At 30.2% G+C, this 20,644-nt stretch overlaps 2 protein-coding genes, 1 non-coding gene and 1 pseudogene across 3 annotated transcripts; 2 read left to right on the top strand and 2 right to left on the bottom strand.

Annotated features, from left to right (window-relative positions):
- Positions 1-2,313: 2,313 nt before the first annotated feature.
- On the bottom strand, positions 2,314-3,186 carry LOC111293269 (DNA-3-methyladenine glycosylase 1-like; annotated as a pseudogene).
- Positions 2,399-2,470, top strand: TRNAD-GUC (transfer RNA aspartic acid (anticodon GUC)). Its single transcript has one exon. It is a non-coding gene; the product is annotated as a tRNA-Asp (tRNA).
- LOC111292762 (sugar transporter ERD6-like 6) lies at positions 2,506-8,893 on the top strand. The gene is made up of 18 exons (XM_022885318.2): positions 2,506-3,925; positions 4,014-4,076; positions 4,183-4,272; positions 4,499-4,558; positions 4,643-4,708; positions 4,807-4,872; positions 4,957-5,032; positions 5,486-5,550; positions 5,669-5,761; positions 5,953-6,033; positions 6,134-6,218; positions 6,661-6,707; positions 6,811-6,873; positions 6,953-7,012; positions 7,183-7,248; positions 7,351-7,410; positions 8,268-8,382; positions 8,492-8,893. The coding sequence occupies exons 1-18, from the start codon at positions 3,731-3,733 to the stop codon at positions 8,602-8,604; spliced, it is 1,464 nt and encodes a 487-aa protein (XP_022741053.2). The 5' UTR covers positions 2,506-3,730; the 3' UTR covers positions 8,605-8,893.
- A 244-nt stretch (positions 8,894-9,137) lies between these two features.
- On the bottom strand, positions 9,138-11,327 carry LOC111292656 (uncharacterized). The gene is made up of 4 exons (XM_022885142.2): positions 10,607-11,327; positions 9,679-9,768; positions 9,516-9,583; positions 9,138-9,422 (listed from the first exon to the last, which is right to left on the bottom strand). Exons 1-4 carry the CDS (start codon positions 11,258-11,260, stop codon positions 9,287-9,289), a joined length of 948 nt encoding a protein of 315 aa, XP_022740877.2. The 5' UTR covers positions 11,261-11,327; the 3' UTR covers positions 9,138-9,286.
- Between the last annotated feature and the right edge of the window lie 9,317 nt (positions 11,328-20,644).

The raw sequence follows: 20,644 nt of genomic DNA, 5'->3' as shown, positions 1-20,644 counted from the left end.
AATTTAAATATTCACACTTGATTAAAATGGGCTTTTTAAAGGATATAACGTAGACTAGGGTTTAAGGTTCTGAAAAAAATGATAAATAAACCCAAAAATGTGTTTAAGGGTAATCAAATCAAGGACCATTTCTTTTTTCAATGAAAATTTTCTTTCACCTTCTCAAAACATGCATTTTCATCTTTTTTTTCTTTTTTTTGTTCATTTCTTTTTTCTACTTTGTTTTTAATTTTTCCACATTTAGATAAATTAAGCCTAAAATTTTGAAAACTTACATTTTGACTGTAGGCATTATTTCATTACCCTTAACTTTGCATCAATTGCTTTCTCAAATAGATCCTCTTTCATACTTCTCTTCTAGTGTAAAGAGTGATCCTTGGTTAAGATTTTTTCAAAAAGAGTTTAATAGGCTCAATGAGGGTAATAAATGGATATTTTCTTTTCGTGAAAAGAATATGAAATATGCAATTTATCATATTAGATATGGATATTTTCATTAAAAAATAATTCTCATAAGAAGATTTTTCTTTAATTTTAAAATCATTTGAATATCTCATATGCACAATGCTATAATTATTTTTTTTGTCTTTCTCTTTCTTTTTTTTTTGTTTTTGTTTTTTTTTTTTTTTTTTGCAACTCAAACTCAAATTACTACATCAAATGAAGTCCCAATGTAATAATCTTGATTTTCACAACTCACATCAAAAGATAAAATCAATGCCATCCATAGGAAAGGATTTTGAAAAACTTGGATAATTTGATTTTTTTGTAAACTTGCCCCAAAATGTGGGCAAAAGAAAATTTTAGGACAATGAAATAAAAAAAATATTGCATATATCAAGATGTGGAACAAGGATATTAAAGGATATTAAAGGATATGGCCTTTTCAGTGATTATATGTTAAGAAAGAAATTGGAGAGGTTAGGTTGCATTTAGGCTAGCCATGATACTTATCAAATTACCCAAAATTCATAATCTTTAAGAGAGTCCCTCATATATTAGCTTACAAAGATTTTGTAAATTTCATTACTCATAACCTTAATTAAGATTATCATCATTGATATCCCTCTCAATCAAGTGAAAATCTAGTTTGTGAGACTTGAGAAGTCAAGCTTTAGAATGGTTTAATTCTCAACTGAATTGGAGTATGAACTAATTATAACTGAGTATGTTCATTCTTGACAATAATTACTAATTCTCTCGAGATTATTTTCACATATAATGCAGAAATTTATACACAGACAAAATTGAAAGCAAAACTTTGGTAAAAACTCATGCATATGTCAAAGCAAAACTTAGATAATAAACTTAAAATTTTGAAATCTTTCCACAAATTGTTTGATACTTCACATATTACTCCATAAGCTCCATGGTCAAAGTGTCATTATTGATAAGTTTTTCAATTTTCTCTTTCAATTGCTTGCATCTTTCAGATGAGAGTGTCCGATTGCACCCATGTGATAATCACATTTACTATTCGGATTATAATTTCTTACTAATGGATTTGAAGTTGTTTCTAAAGACACATGGATGAGGAATTGATGCTTTATTAATAAAGGTAAGAGGTCAAGAATTGGGATTGGAATTCTCTCTTGATTTTTCTTTGACCTTTTTAGCTTGCTTCCTGATTGGGTAGCAAATTGAGTGATTTGTTGAAGGTCGCTCTATAAATAGTTTACCTACCGTCCATGCCTTTCTCCTTTCTACCCTATTTCCTGTATCCAGTAGTTGTTTCGACCCCCTCATTTTCCTTTTATGTTAAACTTAAATTCTGCCATAATCCATCTAGCTCTTCATCCGTACTCATGATGATCCTTACTGTTTCTAACTTGACTTACTCAACTCATGCTAGGACTGCTTCTCAAAATTCACTTTCTACACAGACTTGAGATCTGCTCGCTTGTATGATGAACAAGACTTACTTCCACAGAGCGTAACTCTCAAAAGATTATGATATTTTGGCCTCTTGTAATTAACAATATATAAGATAGTGAAAATTCAACATAAAAAGGGTTTAAATAATTTTCTCTAATTTAAAAGGTTGTTTTGGTGATTGGATTTCTCACTTATTGGGAATGTTTCTGGGCATTTTCGTGAAAATAAGGATTTAGTCTCAAATTTTTTCTTAAACTTTTAACTTCATCTTCTTGTCAAAAACCTGTGCTTGGAACTGACTATGGGCAAAGTCCAGCATTGTGCTGCGTTATCTTTGGGGTGAATTGTATTTCGCTTGGGCTAATTTGGGTTTGTCATCACTTCGATTCTTGGATTCTAGGGAGAATTTAGTGGGCTTTTGATCCAAACTTTTGGACTAAAGATAGAACTTTACTGGGTTTTTAATTTCCTAGAGATATTACAAAAAGTAGTACTATATTATTGGCGAACGTTATATCAACTTGTCGTTGTAGTATAGTGGTGAGTATTCCCGCCTGTCACGCGGGCGACCCGGGTTCGATCCCCGGCAACGGCGTTACTTTTTTTAAGGCTTTCTTACCTCTGGAAATTGGGAGGCCTTGCCTAATCTCCATTTTGTTAAGCTTTTCCATTTCCTTGGTTTTAGCTTCCACAAGCCTCCACATATACAACAACCAACTGATCTCTATGGCCTCCACTTCTCATAAATCCGCTCCATTTATAATGGCTTCGATAACTCCAATCCAAGATCCCCCACAGGCAAAACGTCAGGTTTGAGACCTATGAAGGGAAAATATCATAAACACATAGACTGACCAACGCCCAATGCATTTGACAGCTGTCAACATTTGGAACAACGTTTCATCGTTCGTTGTAAGGATGGAAGTATCCGACGAAACCCCAGTTAAAAACTTGTTGAAAGATACTGGGGAATCTAGAGATAGCTTGCTTTGCGAGCTGAGACCCCAATCTCTCGGAGTTTTTGCGGGGTAAAAGAGAGGACGGTGTTTGGGAGAACGCTGAATTCGTTTCCACAGAGGGAAATGAAGCGAGTGTAGAATGAGTTGGGGGCTAGTTGTTGGAAGAGAATGGATTTGGAAAGAGAGAGAAAAGGGGAGTTACAAGGAGAGAGTTTTGGTGGGGATGGGTGGAAATGAGGGTCGCAAGAATAGGGTCCGAGGTACGGAGACGGTTAAGAGCGAGGTCGACTTGGGGTTTTGTCGATAGAGATTTTGGGATTTTGGGAGAAATTGCGAAGGGATTCGGTGGCATTGTCGACGGGGATGTTGGAGGTAAGTTTTCGGATTTTGCGTGGTAGGAATGGGATTTTGGAGGATGTTGAGGGGTTTCTACAAATTTTTTTGACGGTGCTTCTGGTGCAGATAGTGGTGGTTTGCGGCGAAGGAGGGTTCACGATTGTAACTTATGAAGGATTTGGTAGAATGCGGGTTGGGGCTTTGAAATCATATGGGATATGTCGTTTTGCACTCAAATGACTGGCAAAAAAGGCGCCCCTTTGTAGGATCTAGTCTTTGAAATCGTTGATTATTGCCAAAAACGACAATCCTCAACCAAAAAGCATGGATAAGCCTCCGACAAAACTCTTTAATTACAACTATACCCGCCACGTTGGCACCACGTGTTTTTTTTCCCTCACAAAATGTTACTTTTAACCGGCTCAACACTCATCACCATTGTCATCCTAATCATTTCGTTTTCAGCTTCAATCAAAAGCTTAGAGCTTTAAGTTTTGCTGCAAATCGATCATCCCAATTCGGGACCCTTTTTGCTTTGTTTCGTCAACAGTGAAGAGGCGATGAGTTTCCGGGACGATAATGAAGAAGCTCGGGATGTCAAGAAACCGTTTTTACATACCGGAAGCTGGTATCGGATGAGCTCCAGGCAGTCCAGTGTTATGGGCTCCTCCGCCCAAGTCCTTCGCGATGGATCAATCTCCGTTGTCCTCTGCGTTCTCATTGTCGCGTTGGGCCCTATCCAATTTGGCTTCACCGTATGATAATTCTCCATCTTTCTCTCTTACTCTTTTTCGTTTCCAATTTCATGTTCAACTGTAATTTTTTTTTTATTTTAAAATACAGTGCGGATATTCTTCTCCTACGCAAGATCAAATCATCAGTGATCTTGAGCTTTCGCTTTCAGAGGTCTCAATTTGAATCACCCAAACTCCTTTCTTTTTTTTTAATTTAAATTGGTTTTATTCTCTTTTTTTTGCATTAAATTTCCTTTTCTTTTCTTTTTTGGTCGCAGTATTCTATTTTTGGTTCATTATCAAATGTGGGGGCAATGGTTGGGGCGATAGCGAGTGGCCAGATTGCTGAATATATTGGCCGAAAAGGGGTACACTTCTTAGTTCTTAATTTCTCTTATTTACCCTTTGATTAGTGCAAAGTTTCAGCTTAGAAGTTAGAACTGAGAAATTATAAATTTAATCCATTAATTTCCCAAATTTATATTTATATTTTACACTGATAAAGCATCAAATATGATCCTTGATGTTTGTTTATGTTTTTTTTTTTTTTTCACTTTAATGATTGAATGCTGCATTATCATGTTGAATTTACAGTCGTTAATGATTGCTGCGATTCCTAACATAATAGGATGGCTGGCCATATCGTTTGCCAAAGTGAGTGACTTTTGGTAACTTTATACTTGTTGCTGTGTCTCCTTTGCAATTATTGCTAACATATCACGCCATGTGCACTTGTAGGATTCGTCATTTTTATTCATGGGAAGGTTGCTAGAAGGGTTTGGTGTTGGTATCATTTCTTACACGGTAACTTGAAGCTTCCGGCTGTTCTTTTCTTGGAACTTTTTTTCATTTTTAAGTAATGCTTAAAACAGCAGTAGCATCATCATGTTAATTATGTCTAGGTGCCTGTGTATATAGCTGAGATATCACCCCAAAACATGAGAGGAAGCCTTGGATCAGTAAACCAGGTTTGTTCCACATTAATATCCATATTGGTATCCCATATTTACTTTTATCAACTTATTAATCAATTGAACTTCTTTATTGTATAGCTGTCAGTTACTGTTGGAATAATGCTGGCTTATCTGTTGGGACTGTTTGCAAATTGGAGAGTGCTTGCAGTTTTAGGTAAGTAGATTAAAATTTGTTCAATCGCCCTTCTTTCTCAGACAGAGAAGTGTTGAATGCTGTTGGAGGGACAATATTCAAACTTTTCTTACTATTTGAACAAATTTGAAAATTTTGAATATTTCAATTGTGTGCACTTGTGAGTACTTGAATTCTTGCATGTGATTGAAGTTAATTGAGATATTTGTTTTTTAGAAAAATAAATAATGCTTGTTGAAATCTCTTTTTCTCAAGGGAATAAAGCTGGTTTAAATTTAATAGAGATAGATTGTTATTAGTCTCTAAAGCAACTAGTTCTTCTCATGACAATGTAGTTATGGCATTTTTTGCATATATATTAGATTGCTGTGGTTCAGTTAAAGAGGAATGATGGTCAGTATATATCAATAATTGATCAAATTGGTTGTTTAATGCACAGTTATCATTGAAAGACTGCTATTCTTCTTCTTGTAGGAATATTACCATGTACAATATTGATACCTGGCCTATTCTTCATACCAGAATCTCCTCGATGGCTGGTATGAAACATGCAACTGCTATCATATTGATTGGGCGTTTTATGACCTCTTATCTTTTCCAGTTTCCTTTGTGTATATTATCTTGCCTGTTATTGTCTTGTAACTGGGTGGCATCCAGGCAAAAATGGGAATGATGGAAGATTTTGAAGCCTCTTTGCAAGTTCTGCGTGGCTTTGATACAGATATTTCTGTTGAAGTTAATGAAATCAAGGTATTGAACTGAATTACTGGCAATCTGTCTTTTTTCTCACTTCAGTCAAGGCTCATGCTATCTGGATTGAACAGCAAACCAAGTTGTTAGACAAAAGCTCTAGTTGACTAGATAAGGTTGTACAACCTTGTAGGCATTCTTTTCTAGTCTCCTCTTAAAGTTATGTTAAGCTTTATTGGGCACTTCTGCAGAGAGCTGTAGCATCATCAAGCAAGAGAACAACAATTCGATTTGCGGATCTCAAGCGAAAAAGATATTGGTATCCTTTGATGGTAAATTCTTTTGCTTTTGAATTTGTTATTTCATGTATAGCATTTTTCCCCTTTGTACTAAAAGTATTGAACAATTTTAATGGTAATTGGTATGCTGCAGGTAGGGATTGGATTACTGATGCTTCAGCAACTCAGTGGTATCAATGGTGTTTTATTCTATTCCAGTAATATCTTTGAAAGAGCAGGTTAGAACAACATTTCTTTGATGTTTAACAATGACTTACTATAGATGGTGGATAAATAAATGGAGACCTCAAAAGGTGTGATGGTATACGAATGCAAATTTGGTTAAGACAAACTTGTCATCTGAATAATATCTAGGGGATGTGCCGAGTAAAGCAGGAAAGAATACATTTGTCATCTGTGAGAGATTTTCTAATGTTCTCTCTATATATCTTCTTGTTGTGCTCATATGCTAACAATAACGGGGACATTTTGTTAATTACATAACTTTACCAAAATTGAATTTCCCATTTCTATCCATGTGCTCGCATTCTATAACAACCATAATGCATTAATGGTTTATATTGGTTTGATGTCTTTAACGTTGCAACAGCTTTGATTTTCATTTATTGATTTATTTTTACCTTCTGTTTCATTATTTGACTTTGCTATAAAATTGTCTAGGGGTTTCATCTAGTAATGTTGCAACATTTGGGGTTGGGGCTATTCAGGTAACTTGTTAGTTATGCATAGTCTTGTTTTGCCTTTGCTGGCGTTAATGCAAGAGAGTTTAATTAATATGATTAATCTACTAAGAGTTTGTATTCTGTGTAGGTCATTGCAACTGGTGTGACCACGTGGTTGGTGGATAAAGCTGGCCGTAGGCTGCTTCTTATGGTATGTTACCTTATATTTGATAATGAGCTAAAGTGAAGATAGCAATAAATAAGATCAATAATCTGCAATAATTTTGCAGGTATCCTCATCTGGAATGACTCTGAGTCTGCTCCTTGTTGCAGTTGCATTTTATGTCGAGGTTGGTGATGTTACGTCCATTTATTTCTCATTTATCTTTCTTTTGTCAAAATTTCTAAGAATGCCAATTCCAAGAATTAAGCAATCCTACTTGTGAAATTCTTTCTTAATCACTTTAGTACTGCCTCTTGATACCTTCTTCACCCTCTTCTTTTTCTTCACTGATTCCAGGGCATCGTATCTGAAGATTCTGACTTATATAGCATAATGGGAATACTGTCACTGGTGGGCCTTGTGGTAAGATTTCTTTTACACATGGTGGAGTGTGTGTATATATCATGTACTCTAGTTCTGTGAAGTAGATTTTAGTCTGATTTACATTTTTTATTTTCCATCCAGGCCTTTGTAATTTCCTTCTCACTTGGTGTTGGAGCGATTCCATGGGTCATAATGTCTGAGGTATTCAAATTTCTCTTGTATTTTCACTTTACCATATAGGAAACATCTTAATTAATGGTAGGATTCTGCATGATATACTACTTGATGATGATTGATTAGAGCAAGTCTCATCAGTGATTATAGAAGTTCTCTGACTATGGATAATAAATAACTGACACCAATGAAAGAAGGAAGATCTAATATCCTTTTAAGCGACCCCCTTAATATAACTATTTAGTTGAAGGAATGCATCCGCCTAACAAAACCCAAAATATTTGTTTTTGTGAGCATTACGTCTTTCTTGAGAGATAAAGCAGAGTTGGAATGGTTGAGGGTAATACCTTATCTAGTGACAATATTACATGTTTATTTGATACTGCTGCTAAACCAGGAGCATGTGCTGCTTTCAGTCATTATTTGTTTGTTTATCCTTTTCATTTGAAGGTTCTTACCATGGGTAGCATGCATGTAATGCATTTAGATGGTCTTCTTTATTGCCTGTAGTAAGATTTCGAGTGATAGGAAGCAAGAAACGAAGCTGGGATACACTTGTGTATCTTAAGGCCATGCTGTAGAAACAGCATTAAGATTCCCACATTTTGGTTGCTACGGTCTCCTCACCAGATAAATAAAGTGCTCTCTTATAATATGTTGTGGATCTCTTGTATGCATCTATGCAGTATGTCGGAATTTCTTGCTCAAGTTGCTACAACTATAGAATCAGATATTTAGCTTCTCTAAATGGAAACGGAATGGTTGAATTGTGCTTTTTAAGTCATTTGGTACTGTTAATTATGTGGTTATAGTTTTTGTGAACATAAAGTACATTGCTTCTATTGTTGCCAAGATGCTAATTTTTCCTAAAATCCATCGTTCAGATTCTTCCAGTGAATATTAAGGGTCTAGCTGGCAGTGTTGCAACGTTGGCAAATTGGCTGACATCGTGGGCAATTACTATGACTGCAAACTTGCTTCTGACCTGGAGTGGTGGAGGTCTCTCTCTCTCCTTCTCTCTCTCTCTCTCTCTCTCTCTCTCTCTCTTTCCAGTTGCATGTGCAAATACAGTTAAAGAGCCTATAATTAACCTGCTTCTTATGAGCAGGAACTTTCACTCTTTACGCAATTATGGCTGCTTTCACCATTGCTTTTGTGGCACTTTGGGTCCCTGAAACAAAAGGAAGAAGTCTAGAAGAGATTCAGTCCTCCTTCAGATAAAAATGTGTTTCACCCTATGCATTTTATCTTTCCCCTATTTGCGTTTCAAGTAAATGAGTTGTATGTGTGCAGTTCACGCCCATCATCGGATTTAGCACTCTTGTACCATGCATCATCTCCCCGGTCTCTCTATAACAGTTGTTTGTCGATATGTTGTAAAAGACATGAGCAAAAGAACGCTGCATTATTATTTTTTAGCTGAAGGATGAAAATTTTTTTTGAATAAAAATTCAATAATTATAACATTTTATGACAATGAATAACGCTTTAAAGTTTTTATTTTGGATCAGTTAAACTTTTAAATATTTATTTTAATTTAATTGAGCGTTTGTCGTTAATCAGTTTTTGTCTAAGATACAATGGATAAAAATAAATGTTTAAAGATTTAATTAATTGAAATTAAATGATTGAGGTTGAAAATAAATATTTAAATATTTACTATAGAGTTTTAAAAGAGACAGATAATTATTTAATTTTAATTGAGTGAATTTTTTTATACTTATTATTACGTTAAAGAAAAAGAGGAGTTTGTTCCAATTTATTTCATTGTCATTTTTTTGCCAGAATAATGAGAAGAAATTTCATAATGTAATCCATTGCAACAGCCTCCTCCCCCCCCCCCCCCCCTCCTCTTTCCCTTTTTCCTGTTTTCATCACACCAAACTTTAAATAAATCTGGTAGTCATTTGTCAACTTTTTCAGCTTGCAGGGAAGCCAGAAAATGCTTAAGACACCTATTGTAGACACAGGGTCGCTCCAGATGAACCAAGTGGCCTGCCTTCTTTATGCCTTGGAATGTTGTATTATCTCCTAGTTGCCTGTATAGAAATGTCCAATTAGTGCAAAGCTATCTAAAAGATTTTTTTTTTTTAAATCTCAAATCTAACTTTTATTGAGATAAAAAAAAATACTCTTTCATATTGTGAGCAAGCTCCTGCTTGAATATCTGATCTTCTTCACCCCATAAGAGATGTATTCTCTGCAAAGGTACATCAGGAATGAATGAGAGTAGGCAATTTGAATCCTGGAACATAAACATGGGAACTTCTAGGAACAAAAGGCAAATGTAAATACCTGTGATAAAAAGGGGATGGTGGCATCTTTTTTGCTAATGACCAAGGCCTCCAGGAGTTCAGCTCTCTCTTTCCTGTTAGTAAACATGACCTGTAATTCCATCCAGGCCAGTTGATCAGAAGTTTCCCAATATAACAAAAACAATTACTTTGACTTCTGTTTCCTTTTATTAGTGAAACTTTGTTTTTTAATGCATAGATCCTTTATTAAGTTTCCCATTTAGCCAACTTTTCAAAATTTTCTCCATTAATTTTGCAAAGGCCACGTGTTAGTACAGATGGGGCCAGAGGGGATGTTGACCGCAGCACAGCAGACCTGTCGCTGTACCAATTCACTCGGTATAGTAAATTTGGTACAGTTAGTTGAGCTAAACCAGGGGAGAACATTTATCCCACTCTTTATCTTCAGAATCTGACTCTCTCATGTCATTTGCCAAATTAATTTTCTTCTTCTCATGAGGGGGAAAATCAATTCCTCGTCGGTTTTAATCCAAATTGACCACTCAAATTTTGTCCGTAAATTTGTTCTTATAGTACAACACTATCCTGCTTTGACAAGCTTTGCATTCTGCTGGTTTTATTAATGAAATTATGAAAGAAATAAAAATACAAAATGTAAAAACATCGTCACACTCCATTTAGCTGTCACTTGTCAGCCATGATGGTAGATGTTTTTTCTAGAAAATTTTATTGTAATAAAAAGCATTAGTAAAAGTAACAATGAATGCAAGTTCTAACTGTAACTAATGATTTTAGCCATGGAGATATTAATTCATGCCATGAAAATCATGTGATCACCAGTCACGCAAATGTTCAATATTCCCAGAAATTTAGGTGAGGAAATATATTTCATGGCATACACTAAAAGAGTTCTGCAGAATTAGAAAAAAGAATAAAGATTTGCTGATAACAAGATTAATGGTACAAACCTCAAGGTAGTCTTTGTGAAGCCGATCAGGGAACCAAAGCTTCTTGTAAGCAGCAACTGAAAGAAGAGCTTTAAGACCCTTAACAGAATTTGGTAACAATAATTCTGAAGAAGAGGAGAACCCTAGCCTGTTTAGACTTTCCACACTTATGGAGTCAGTCATGGCCAAGATCGAGCCAGATACCACCACGGCCTCGACCAAATCAGGGTACAACTCAGCCATCTTAAATGCTACCATCCCTCCATAGCTGAACCCCACAACAATACACTTTTGAACACCAAGTTTCCTTAAGCCCTTAACTAAGTGCTCGGCTTGAAAAGTTGGTGACCGGTCTGGTTTATCAGTAATGGAGCCACCAAAGAAGAGAAGGTCGGGTACATAAACTGAGTACTTCTTTGTTAAAGCACCAACTTGGAATTGCCATGTGACTATGCCTTCTGCAGCAAAACCATGCACCAAAACAACGACTGGTTTCGTTTGTTTCTCCAAATGGGAGATCTTTTCGGTACCCTTTTTTGGTTTCTTGATTGTTTCACAAGGAACCCAAAAGTTCATGACCGTACCTGGCTCGATCTCCACTGGGTAAGATCTAACCCCTGCCATCTTCATCAGTCCATGTAACAGCGGCTTCTGTGCTGCTACAAGGTTCACCATTTTCTCTTTCTTTGGTTTTGCTTTCTCTTCCTATTTTTCCCTCTTGTATTAAAGCACTCAGTCAAAAACGTGAGAGAAGACGGGATTTAAACTACAAGGAAAGTAGGTTTTGGTTATGGGTTGTTATCAGTATCATTAAAAACGGTCTATTTACAATATTAGAAATTTCAACGCACTTCATTCAAATTAGTGGCTTGGTAGCTAGCTTGAACACTCTTTGAATAATGAATGGGCAAAGCGAAGGCAGCACAGATGTGCAAAAGGCCCACGCTCGAAAACCTCATTAACAAAATAATCCAAATCATGATTCTCTCTATTTTCTTACACGAAATCTTTTCTTTGTAATGGGGCGTGTTAGATACAGGTTTTTTAATTTATTATCCTATAAAGCTGTTTGATTTTTTATCACCTGCACTACCTGCTCTCGTCCGCGTGTCTCTAGGATTTTTGACAGCTTCCATAAATTCAGAAAAAATTTTGAAACGCAGACTTGTATAAATGAGTTTATATTAGATATAAATTTTTTTATAAATTTTATTAATGTCAATAAATTTTATAATGTCATCTTATTAATAAATAAATATAAATTTTTATAAATTTTAAAATAAATAAAAATTTGAATTTTTTAAAATTTTTTTATTAATAAAATGGTATTAAATAATTTATTAATAATATATAAAATTTATATATTAATAATATATTAAATATAAACTCATATATATTAATTATTAAAAAGTAAATTTTAATTACTAAAATTAAAATTTTAATATTTTATTAACATAATCAACCAAAATTATAAAATAAATTAACTATCAATCAAATGCCTTAATTGGACCAAGTCCTACAAGAGGCTTCTCTCCCTCTTATTTTTAAAATGATGAAAAAAAAATATGTAGAATAAGCTCCTTATACATATATCATTAATATCAATAAGAATAAGAGATAATAGAGATGTGACATTAGTTATTATCTTAACTAAAAATAAGAGATAATAAAGATGGGTTATGTTGTGAAATTAAAAAGCTCCATTATTAGTGTATTTGATAATTTCTTATATATGTATATGTATGTATATATATATATATATATGTAGATATCTTATTTCGTATAAAAAAATTTTTTTGAGATTAAAAACAGGCCTTCAAATGTAATTGCATCTAATTGGGAAGCTTCAAGCCCAATAGAAAAATTTTTAATCTTAATTTGATTTAATTTAAATTTTTTTTGTTTAATTTTGCTTGTTTAAAAAAAAGTAAAAAATCTAAAACAAAAAGGTCAAAAGTATAAAAAAAACAAAAGAGTAAAAAAAAATAGAAACATGGGATTCAATCCCAAAAATTAAGTTTGAGTAAAAGGAACCAAATCACATAAATAAATCAAGTAATTAAAGGGATTTAAAAAAAATATATTTGACAATCAATAGAACCCTAAAACTTCTGACTCAAAAATTCTTATAAATCCTATTCTAACATAAATAGAAAATAGGGCAATAGAAAGATAACTTTTAGTTTTTTTTTTTTTTTGGGATTTTATAGTTTTAGTTTATGGGTTTAGTTTTTTTTTTTAATTCTATGATTTTTTTTTTTGGATTTTGGGTTTATGTTCTTTGTTTTGGGTTGGTTTTCTAGGAAAATTTGAGGATTATTTTGACTTTAGAATTTTTTGAGGGTTTGGGGAAATTTTAGGCTTTCTGGATTACTGTTTAGATTTTGAGATTTTTTATTTTTTGATTTTTTTGGTTTGTAGTTTTGGAAAATTATTTGGTTTTGGTTTGATTATGGAGCTTTTGGATTTTTAGGTTTGATTATGGGATATTAGGTTTAGAAAGAAGTTATGGGTTTTTGGATTTTTTTTTCTTTTATAGGTTTTTATTCATATTTTTAGGTTTTTTTTAATGATTTTTTTGTGAAAATTTAAATTTTTTTTGGAGTCACGGCAACCACAGTGGTTTGGCAATGGTCGTTTTTTTGGGATTGCATGTTGTTTCTAGAGAACTTGAATTTTTTGGTGGCCGGTTAAATTTTTCGATGTCATGTTTTGGGTTTTGATCGAGATCTGAAGGGCTTTAAAGCTTTCGATGGGGGTTGTCTAGAGAGAAGTTTGAGCGAATAGGGTTATAGAGAAAGAAAGAGTCTGAAGTCTAAAGGAAAAAGCTTGAAAATTGGTTTTTATACCCAAAGCGAAATGGTGTCATTTTGGCTACAGGTTGACTTGCATGGAACTACACCTTGACCCATCTGGCAACACGACCCAATTATAGATTTTTTTTCTTTTTTTTTAATTTTGATTTTTTTATTTGATTTTATTTTTTTTTGGTTTATTTTATGTCTTATTTTTTATTTTTCTCCTTTATTATTCTAATTGAATGATTAGATTAAATATGAAAAAAGAAATTTGGTAAACTTATTTGTGATGTTTTATTTATCTTTTTACATGATTATTTATTTATTGCATGATTACATATTTAATTATATTCTTGCATGACATATTATATTATTGCATGATGATATTATTTTTGCATGATTATTATTATTGTGTGATATATTATTTTATTTTGTATAATAATTTTTGTATGATAAATTTTGTTCTTTTTTTATTTTTTTCTTTCTTTCAAATTAAAAAAAATATTTTTCAATCTTACCAAACTATCAAAAGATTTAAAATCTTGAATTAAGTCCTACCAAATTATTGAAAGACTTAATGAATTTTCTTAAAAAATATGTTTTTTTTAAAAAAACCTACCAACAAATTGAAGGATAATTCTTGACGAAAAATCTTACCAACATATTGGAAGATATTTTTGAAAATAAATTGTTTTCACAAACAAATAAATTTTCAATCCTATCAATAGATTGAGAGATAATTTTTGACAAAAAATCTTTGCAACATATTAAAAGATAAATAAAGTTTTTTTTCAACAAAAAGATAAAATGAATCCGACAATAGAGTCTCTTCAGAGTATGACACACGTCTTCATGAATGCTTTTGAGATGAGAAGATTATCTTAAATTACTACCAAACTATTAGAGTAATTTTTAGATCAATTTTTAATAATTAAATTATTTGATAAATTACAAAAATACTTTATGGCTTGGATAAGTGAAAATCAAATTATTATCATCTTTTGAATGAACGCTATAAGGGTACTATAACATTCTCACACCAAATCACACTCCTAAACTTAAAATCTAGTTTCGTAGACTAGAATATATCTTTTAAAGATAACTGAATTAAGTTTGGGATCTTTCTTTAAATTAGACAAATTCAATCAGGTAGCCAATCACACTTCAACAAAAAAGATTAATGGTGGCTTTTAAAATCTATGTTTAGCGGTAGGTCTATGGATTTATATGTTATGACAATTTGACGACTCCACTGGGGATCTTGAAAGTCAGACCAATAAATGATTTCTTGTTATCCAAATCTAACCTAATAAATTTAAGAAAAAAATTTTCTTGTTTGCATTTTATTTATTTATTTATTTATTTTATATATCTGTCACTCATTTGTACATGCATAATATAAGCTCTATACCCGAGTTTTATTCTTTATGAGAGAGTAAAGTACCTGCACCTTCGTGAGATTTCATGTCTCTACATGGGCTAACGAAAAACTCTCACTCAAATTGAATCATTTTTCACTTGTAGCCTATAATGGGTGAGGATTGAGATGCTTTACTAGTCTATAATAGACAATAATATAAAGAATAATTTTGGAAACCCTTAAATTGTCAAACTTTTAAACCTATCATATAACTAAACTCTAAGGGTCCTAAATTAAGTTAGAACCATGCCTTTCGTTGTGTTAGAAAATTTTAAATAGGACACATGATGGGACATTTATTCTGCTTGTAAATTTATATATTTTCTTTTATATATTATTTGCATACTAACCATTTTCGTTATTTTTTTATATATATATCATGTTTACTAACCCCCTTTCTTTTATTGTATATACATGCATTCACATCATTAAATCTTCCTTATTGCATGCATGCATTTCTACATTCAATCTCACGCATAACTAGATGGCTCCATAAATATCACTCTAAATATGCCCATTAATTGTGATAAATCAAGGTTCAAAGATAACTAAACTAACTCACCACCAGTGTAACACCCGAGCTCAAGTCAGACAAATGGAATAAGAAAATGCAAGCTGTGTTACGAAGTTAAAGAAGGCTCAAAAAGAAATTAAAAGAGAGCTAAGCAAAATTCTTAAAACACTGAATAAGTTAAATAAGGGAAATACTGTAAAAGAAGATGTTAGACCTAAATACCATCTCTTATAGAATATTGTTGGCCTCATGTATCCTCCTAGCTGTGGTCCACATCATATCCAATCCACTTAAAGCACTTCATCATAATAATTCACATTTCTTGCATGGTATACTTACATAGGAATGCCATTAGTACCAAATTAAGGGTAATTTCAAACTTTTGCTAATCTTGTATTTACTGAAAAGGTAGTAAAACCAGTTTTAATCCCCAACTTAGATGACCTTAAGGAGAATGAAAAGCTAAAATACAAAGCAAGTGAAAGTTTAAAAGACTCAAAGTCTAAATATAAGATGAACCTACTAGAAAAAAAACTACGAGCTGTTGAAGGTATAAAATTTTATGGCTCCATAGATTCGATTTGAAAGAAATTAATTTAACTAAATCTAGAATTTCTCTCCTAATTTTATTCTCTTAGTAATTTTTTCTTTTTTTTTAATAAATTAAGCCCTAAGTCTTTCCAAAATTATTTAACTATTAAAGTTAAAATATTAGATAAAATCTAATAATTAAATTGAATCCAAGATTTTTCATGCAAAATCTCACATTTTTTTTTTATTTTTACCCTTTTTTGTTTTTTTTTTTTTGCCAATTGATTTTAACTCTTTTGACTAAAAAAATAAAAATTAAATAAAAAATTAAAATACAAATAAAATTTAGGACTTAATTTTTTGGTCCAAAATTTTCTTTTCCAATTAGGGCTTAATTGCAAAATCAAAATTAAAATTTAAAGCCCAATAAATTTTAAAAAATCTTCAAACAAAATAAGATATCTACAGTTACCCCTCTTTGTGTATTTTCTGTAAAAAATGAATTGTACAAAAACAAAAGACATCCATTTTATCTAGGTCAAGAAAAATTGGAAAAGAAAATTGTAAAAGCTCTTCCTCAAAGGTTTAAAACTTTTTTTTTTTTTGAAAAATGCTCCCTTACAACTAAGTACAAGTTTAAATAAAATGAACCAAATCATAGAAATAAAATCAAGCAATTAAATGGATTTTAAAAAAAATATTTGACAATCTCTAACAATCAACAAAAGCCTAAAAAAAAAAAATCTTTGACAATCAATGGAACCTTAAAACTTCTTACTAAAAAATCCTTATAAATCTTATTCTAACACAGACAGAAAAAAGGGATAATAAATAAATTCGAAAGAGAGCTTTTTGGTTTTTTTTTTTTTAGGATTTTATGGTTTTAGTTTATAGGTTTAGTTTTTTTTTTTTTTTTTGGGATTTTATTCTTGGATTTTGGGTTTGTGTTCTATGTTTTAGGTTGGTTTTTTGGGGAAATTTTTGGCTTTCTAGATTATTGTTTAGATTTTAAGATTTTGGTTTTTTACTTTTTTTGGTTTCTAGTTTTGGGAAATTATTTGGTTTTGGTTTGGTTATGGAGCATTTGTTTTAGGTTTGATTATGTGATATTAGGTTTAAAGGGAAGTTCTGGGTTTTTATATTTTTTTTTTCTTTTCTAAGTTTTTGTTCATATTTTTGGATTTTTATTATGAATTTTCTAGCGAAAATTTGAATTTCTCAATGGAGTCACGATGACCAAAAAGGTTTGACGACGGCCGTTTTCTAAGATTGCAAGTTGTTTCTAGGAAACTTGAATTTTTCATTGGTCGATTGAATTTTTAGACACCGGGTTCTAGGTTTTTAGCCAAGATGTAAGAAGATTTGAAGTTTTCGATGGGTGCTGTCTAAAAAGGAGCTTGAGCGAATAGGGTTAGAGAGAGAGAGGGAGTTTGAAGTTTGAGGAAAAAAGCTTAAAATTTGGTTTTTATACCCAAGGCAAAACGGCATCATTTTGGTAATGAGTTTTCTTTTTTCTTTTTATTTTTGATCTTCAATTTAATTTTATTTTTTCTATTTTATTTTATTTTTGATTTTTTTCTCTCTTATTATTCTGATTGAGTGATTAGATTAAATATAAGAAAAGATATTTGATAAAATTATTTGTGTTGTTTTATTTATCCTTTTATATGATTATTTATTTATTGCATGATTACGTATTTAATTATATTATTGCATGATATATTATATTATTACATAATGATATTATTTTTGCATGATTATTATTTTTGTGTGATTTATTATGTTATTTTGTATGATAATTTTTGCATGATAATTTTTGTTCTATTTTTTTATTTTTTTTAAATTTTAAAAAAATATTTTTTTATCTTACCAAATTATTAGAGAATTTAAATCTTAAATTAAGTCTTACCATACTATCGAAAAATTTGATGAATTTTCTTAAAAAAAATATTTTAAAAAAATCCTACCAACAGATTGGAAGATAATTCTTGACAGAAAATCTTACCAACATATTGTAAAATATTTTTAAAAATAAATTATTTTCACAAATAAATAAATTTTCAATCCTACCAACAGATTGGACGATAATTCTTAACAAAAAATTTTACTAACAAATTAGAAGATATTTTTTAGAATAAAAGTTTTTTACAACAAAAAGATTAAATGAATCTTATAACAGAGTCTCTTTAAGATAAGACACTCGTCTTCATAAATATTCTTGAGATAAAAAAAAATTATCTTAAATTATTATTAAAATATTAGAGTAATTTTAAGATCAACTTTTAATAATTAAATTATTTGATAAATTACAAAAAGACTTTATGGCTTGGATAATTGAAAATCAAATTGATATCATCTTTTGGATGGGCGCAATGAGAGTATTATAATATTTTTCATACATAATTGTAATATCAAATTTAAAATTTGATTTCGTAAATTAAAATCTACTTTTTAAAGATATTCAAATTAAATTTAAAATTTTTCTTTAAATAGAATAAATTCAGTTAGGTGATTAATCATATTTCAATAAAAAAAATTGATAATAACTTTTAAAATTTATATGTAATGATAGATTTACGAATTTATACGTTATGATAATATATATATCAAAGCTCTCAGTGATGTTTTTTTCATATATATACTAGAGGTTATTGTTCATATTTAAATTACTTTTATTATTCAAATTAAAAATTTAGTATTTTATTAATAAATCATAATATCATTTACCAAAGCTCTCGAGAAGTTAATTGTTAATCAAAGGGCTTAATTGGACCAAGTCTTACGTATATTTGTGATATATATGCATAATTCCGAAGCGTCTAGTCAAAAACGGAGCTAATCAAATTTTCGTCTTTACAAATATCTAATTGCTTTGATAAAAATAGAAACGCAATCAACCAGAGATGCAGCTGGTTGACAAACTTTGTACCGAACCTTATCATGAATTAACGCAAAAGACGAAGACAACTCAACAACTAATGTTCCAACAACCACTGGCCAAATATTATTTTTTAAGTTCATTGTTTTGGTGGACAGTGGAAACCGATAACCTAAAATTAATCAATGCTGACCAATAACAAAAGCCGAACCGTACTTTTAGCCAGTGGCCTTTGAACAGGTCCCAGTCATCCATTTCAGTGACTGATCAAGATTAAAAAGCCCAACTAGCTGAGCCTTAAAATAAGAATGTTTTACTATGCCTGGTCTTAATGACCCAAAAGGATGTTTGTCTCAACTTTGTGTATATAAAAATATTTTAAATTTTATTCAATATTAATGAATTAGATTATATTAATTCATTAATAATTAAATATAAAATTTTTATTAGCCCTTACGATAAATAACAAAACATTAAAAAAATAATTAATAAATTAACATCACATGATTCATTAAGCCACTGGGCCTAGGTAAGGCTATCTCTTTCCTCATAGCAAGAAAGATTAAATTCTCTAACTTTGTCGGAGTTGCAAATTTGACTGCAGCAGGAATCGGTTCCTTCTAAGTAATTATTGTGCTACAGATAATTCAATTGAGATGGGAGTATTGAGGAGAAAATTCTTAAAACGTCAGTTATTAAAATAAGACCAACAAATTACAGGTTGAACCCCATATAGATAATGGTTGCTTTTATAAATCAGGATCAATTTATACTAAATATAAGTATGAGCAAATAGCATTAGTAGTTTCTAAATTTTGAATTAAAATTTTATTTTAGTTTTTAAACTTTAAAAAATTTTAATTAATTCTTAATTATCCAAACATGTATCAATATAATTTTTTTCATTTATAAAGTCATCTAAATTAATAGTAAATGCCAGCTGGTATTATGTGACAATGTTGCTAACATCTCATGTTGCAGATAAAAGATGCAAATAGAATTTTCTCAAATTTTAAGAATCAAAATAGAATTCTCACTTAATTTTAATTTAATTTTAAGTTTTGAATATTTATTTTTAATTTTAAACAAAAATCTATCTAATAAGTTATATTATAACAAAACATATAATTTTAAATTGTATTTGCATATTGTTGCATTATATTTTTTTGTTATAATATAACTTATTAAATAGATTATTATTTTAAATAGAAAATAAATATTCAAAACTTTAAATTAAGTTAAATTTTCAAATTATTTTTTTAAAAAATTAATATATTTAAAAAATAAAAAAAATATGTGTCATAATTAAACATATTATTTTCTATCCAAATAATTTATTTTTTAAATATTAAATATCTTTTATTTTTTCTTTTTAAATATATTTTATAAAATAAGTTCTATAAAAAAAAAGTTTTAGATTATATTTTTATTTTATATGAATATAAAGTTTTTAAATTTTTAATAGATTGATAAATCTATTTTTGAAAATGATCTGAAAATTTTTATATAATATTTTAAAATGATATAGAGTTTTTATTTAATTTTTTAAACCAATATGATATGTAATTTTAACAAAATTATTATGAAATTTTCAACTTAATTTTAATTTTTAAAAAATATATTTTTCTATTAAAAATATTATTTTATTGATAAATAATATCATAATAAAAATTTAAAAATATTTTAAATTATAATATTTTATAAAATATATTTAAAATATATAAAAATCAATTTTTTCTTGAATTATTTTTATCTTTTCCTTTATTTATTTTTATAAAATATATTTGAAAAAGGAATATAAAAGATATTTAATATTTTAAAATATATATTTTATGAATAGAAAATAATATTCTTTATGATTTATGAGTAAAATAATATATTTATTATGATTTATGATTAAAATAATTTTTTTTATAAA

The sequence above is a fragment of the Durio zibethinus genome, chromosome 10 (genome assembly GCF_047325235.1).
Source record: "Durio zibethinus cultivar Kanyao isolate XHJ-2024 chromosome 10, ASM4732523v1, whole genome shotgun sequence".
NCBI lineage: Eukaryota > Viridiplantae > Streptophyta > Magnoliopsida > Malvales > Malvaceae > Durio > Durio zibethinus.
The sequence above is the reverse complement of the archived record's forward strand: the minus strand, read 5'-3'. Positions and strand labels throughout refer to the sequence as shown.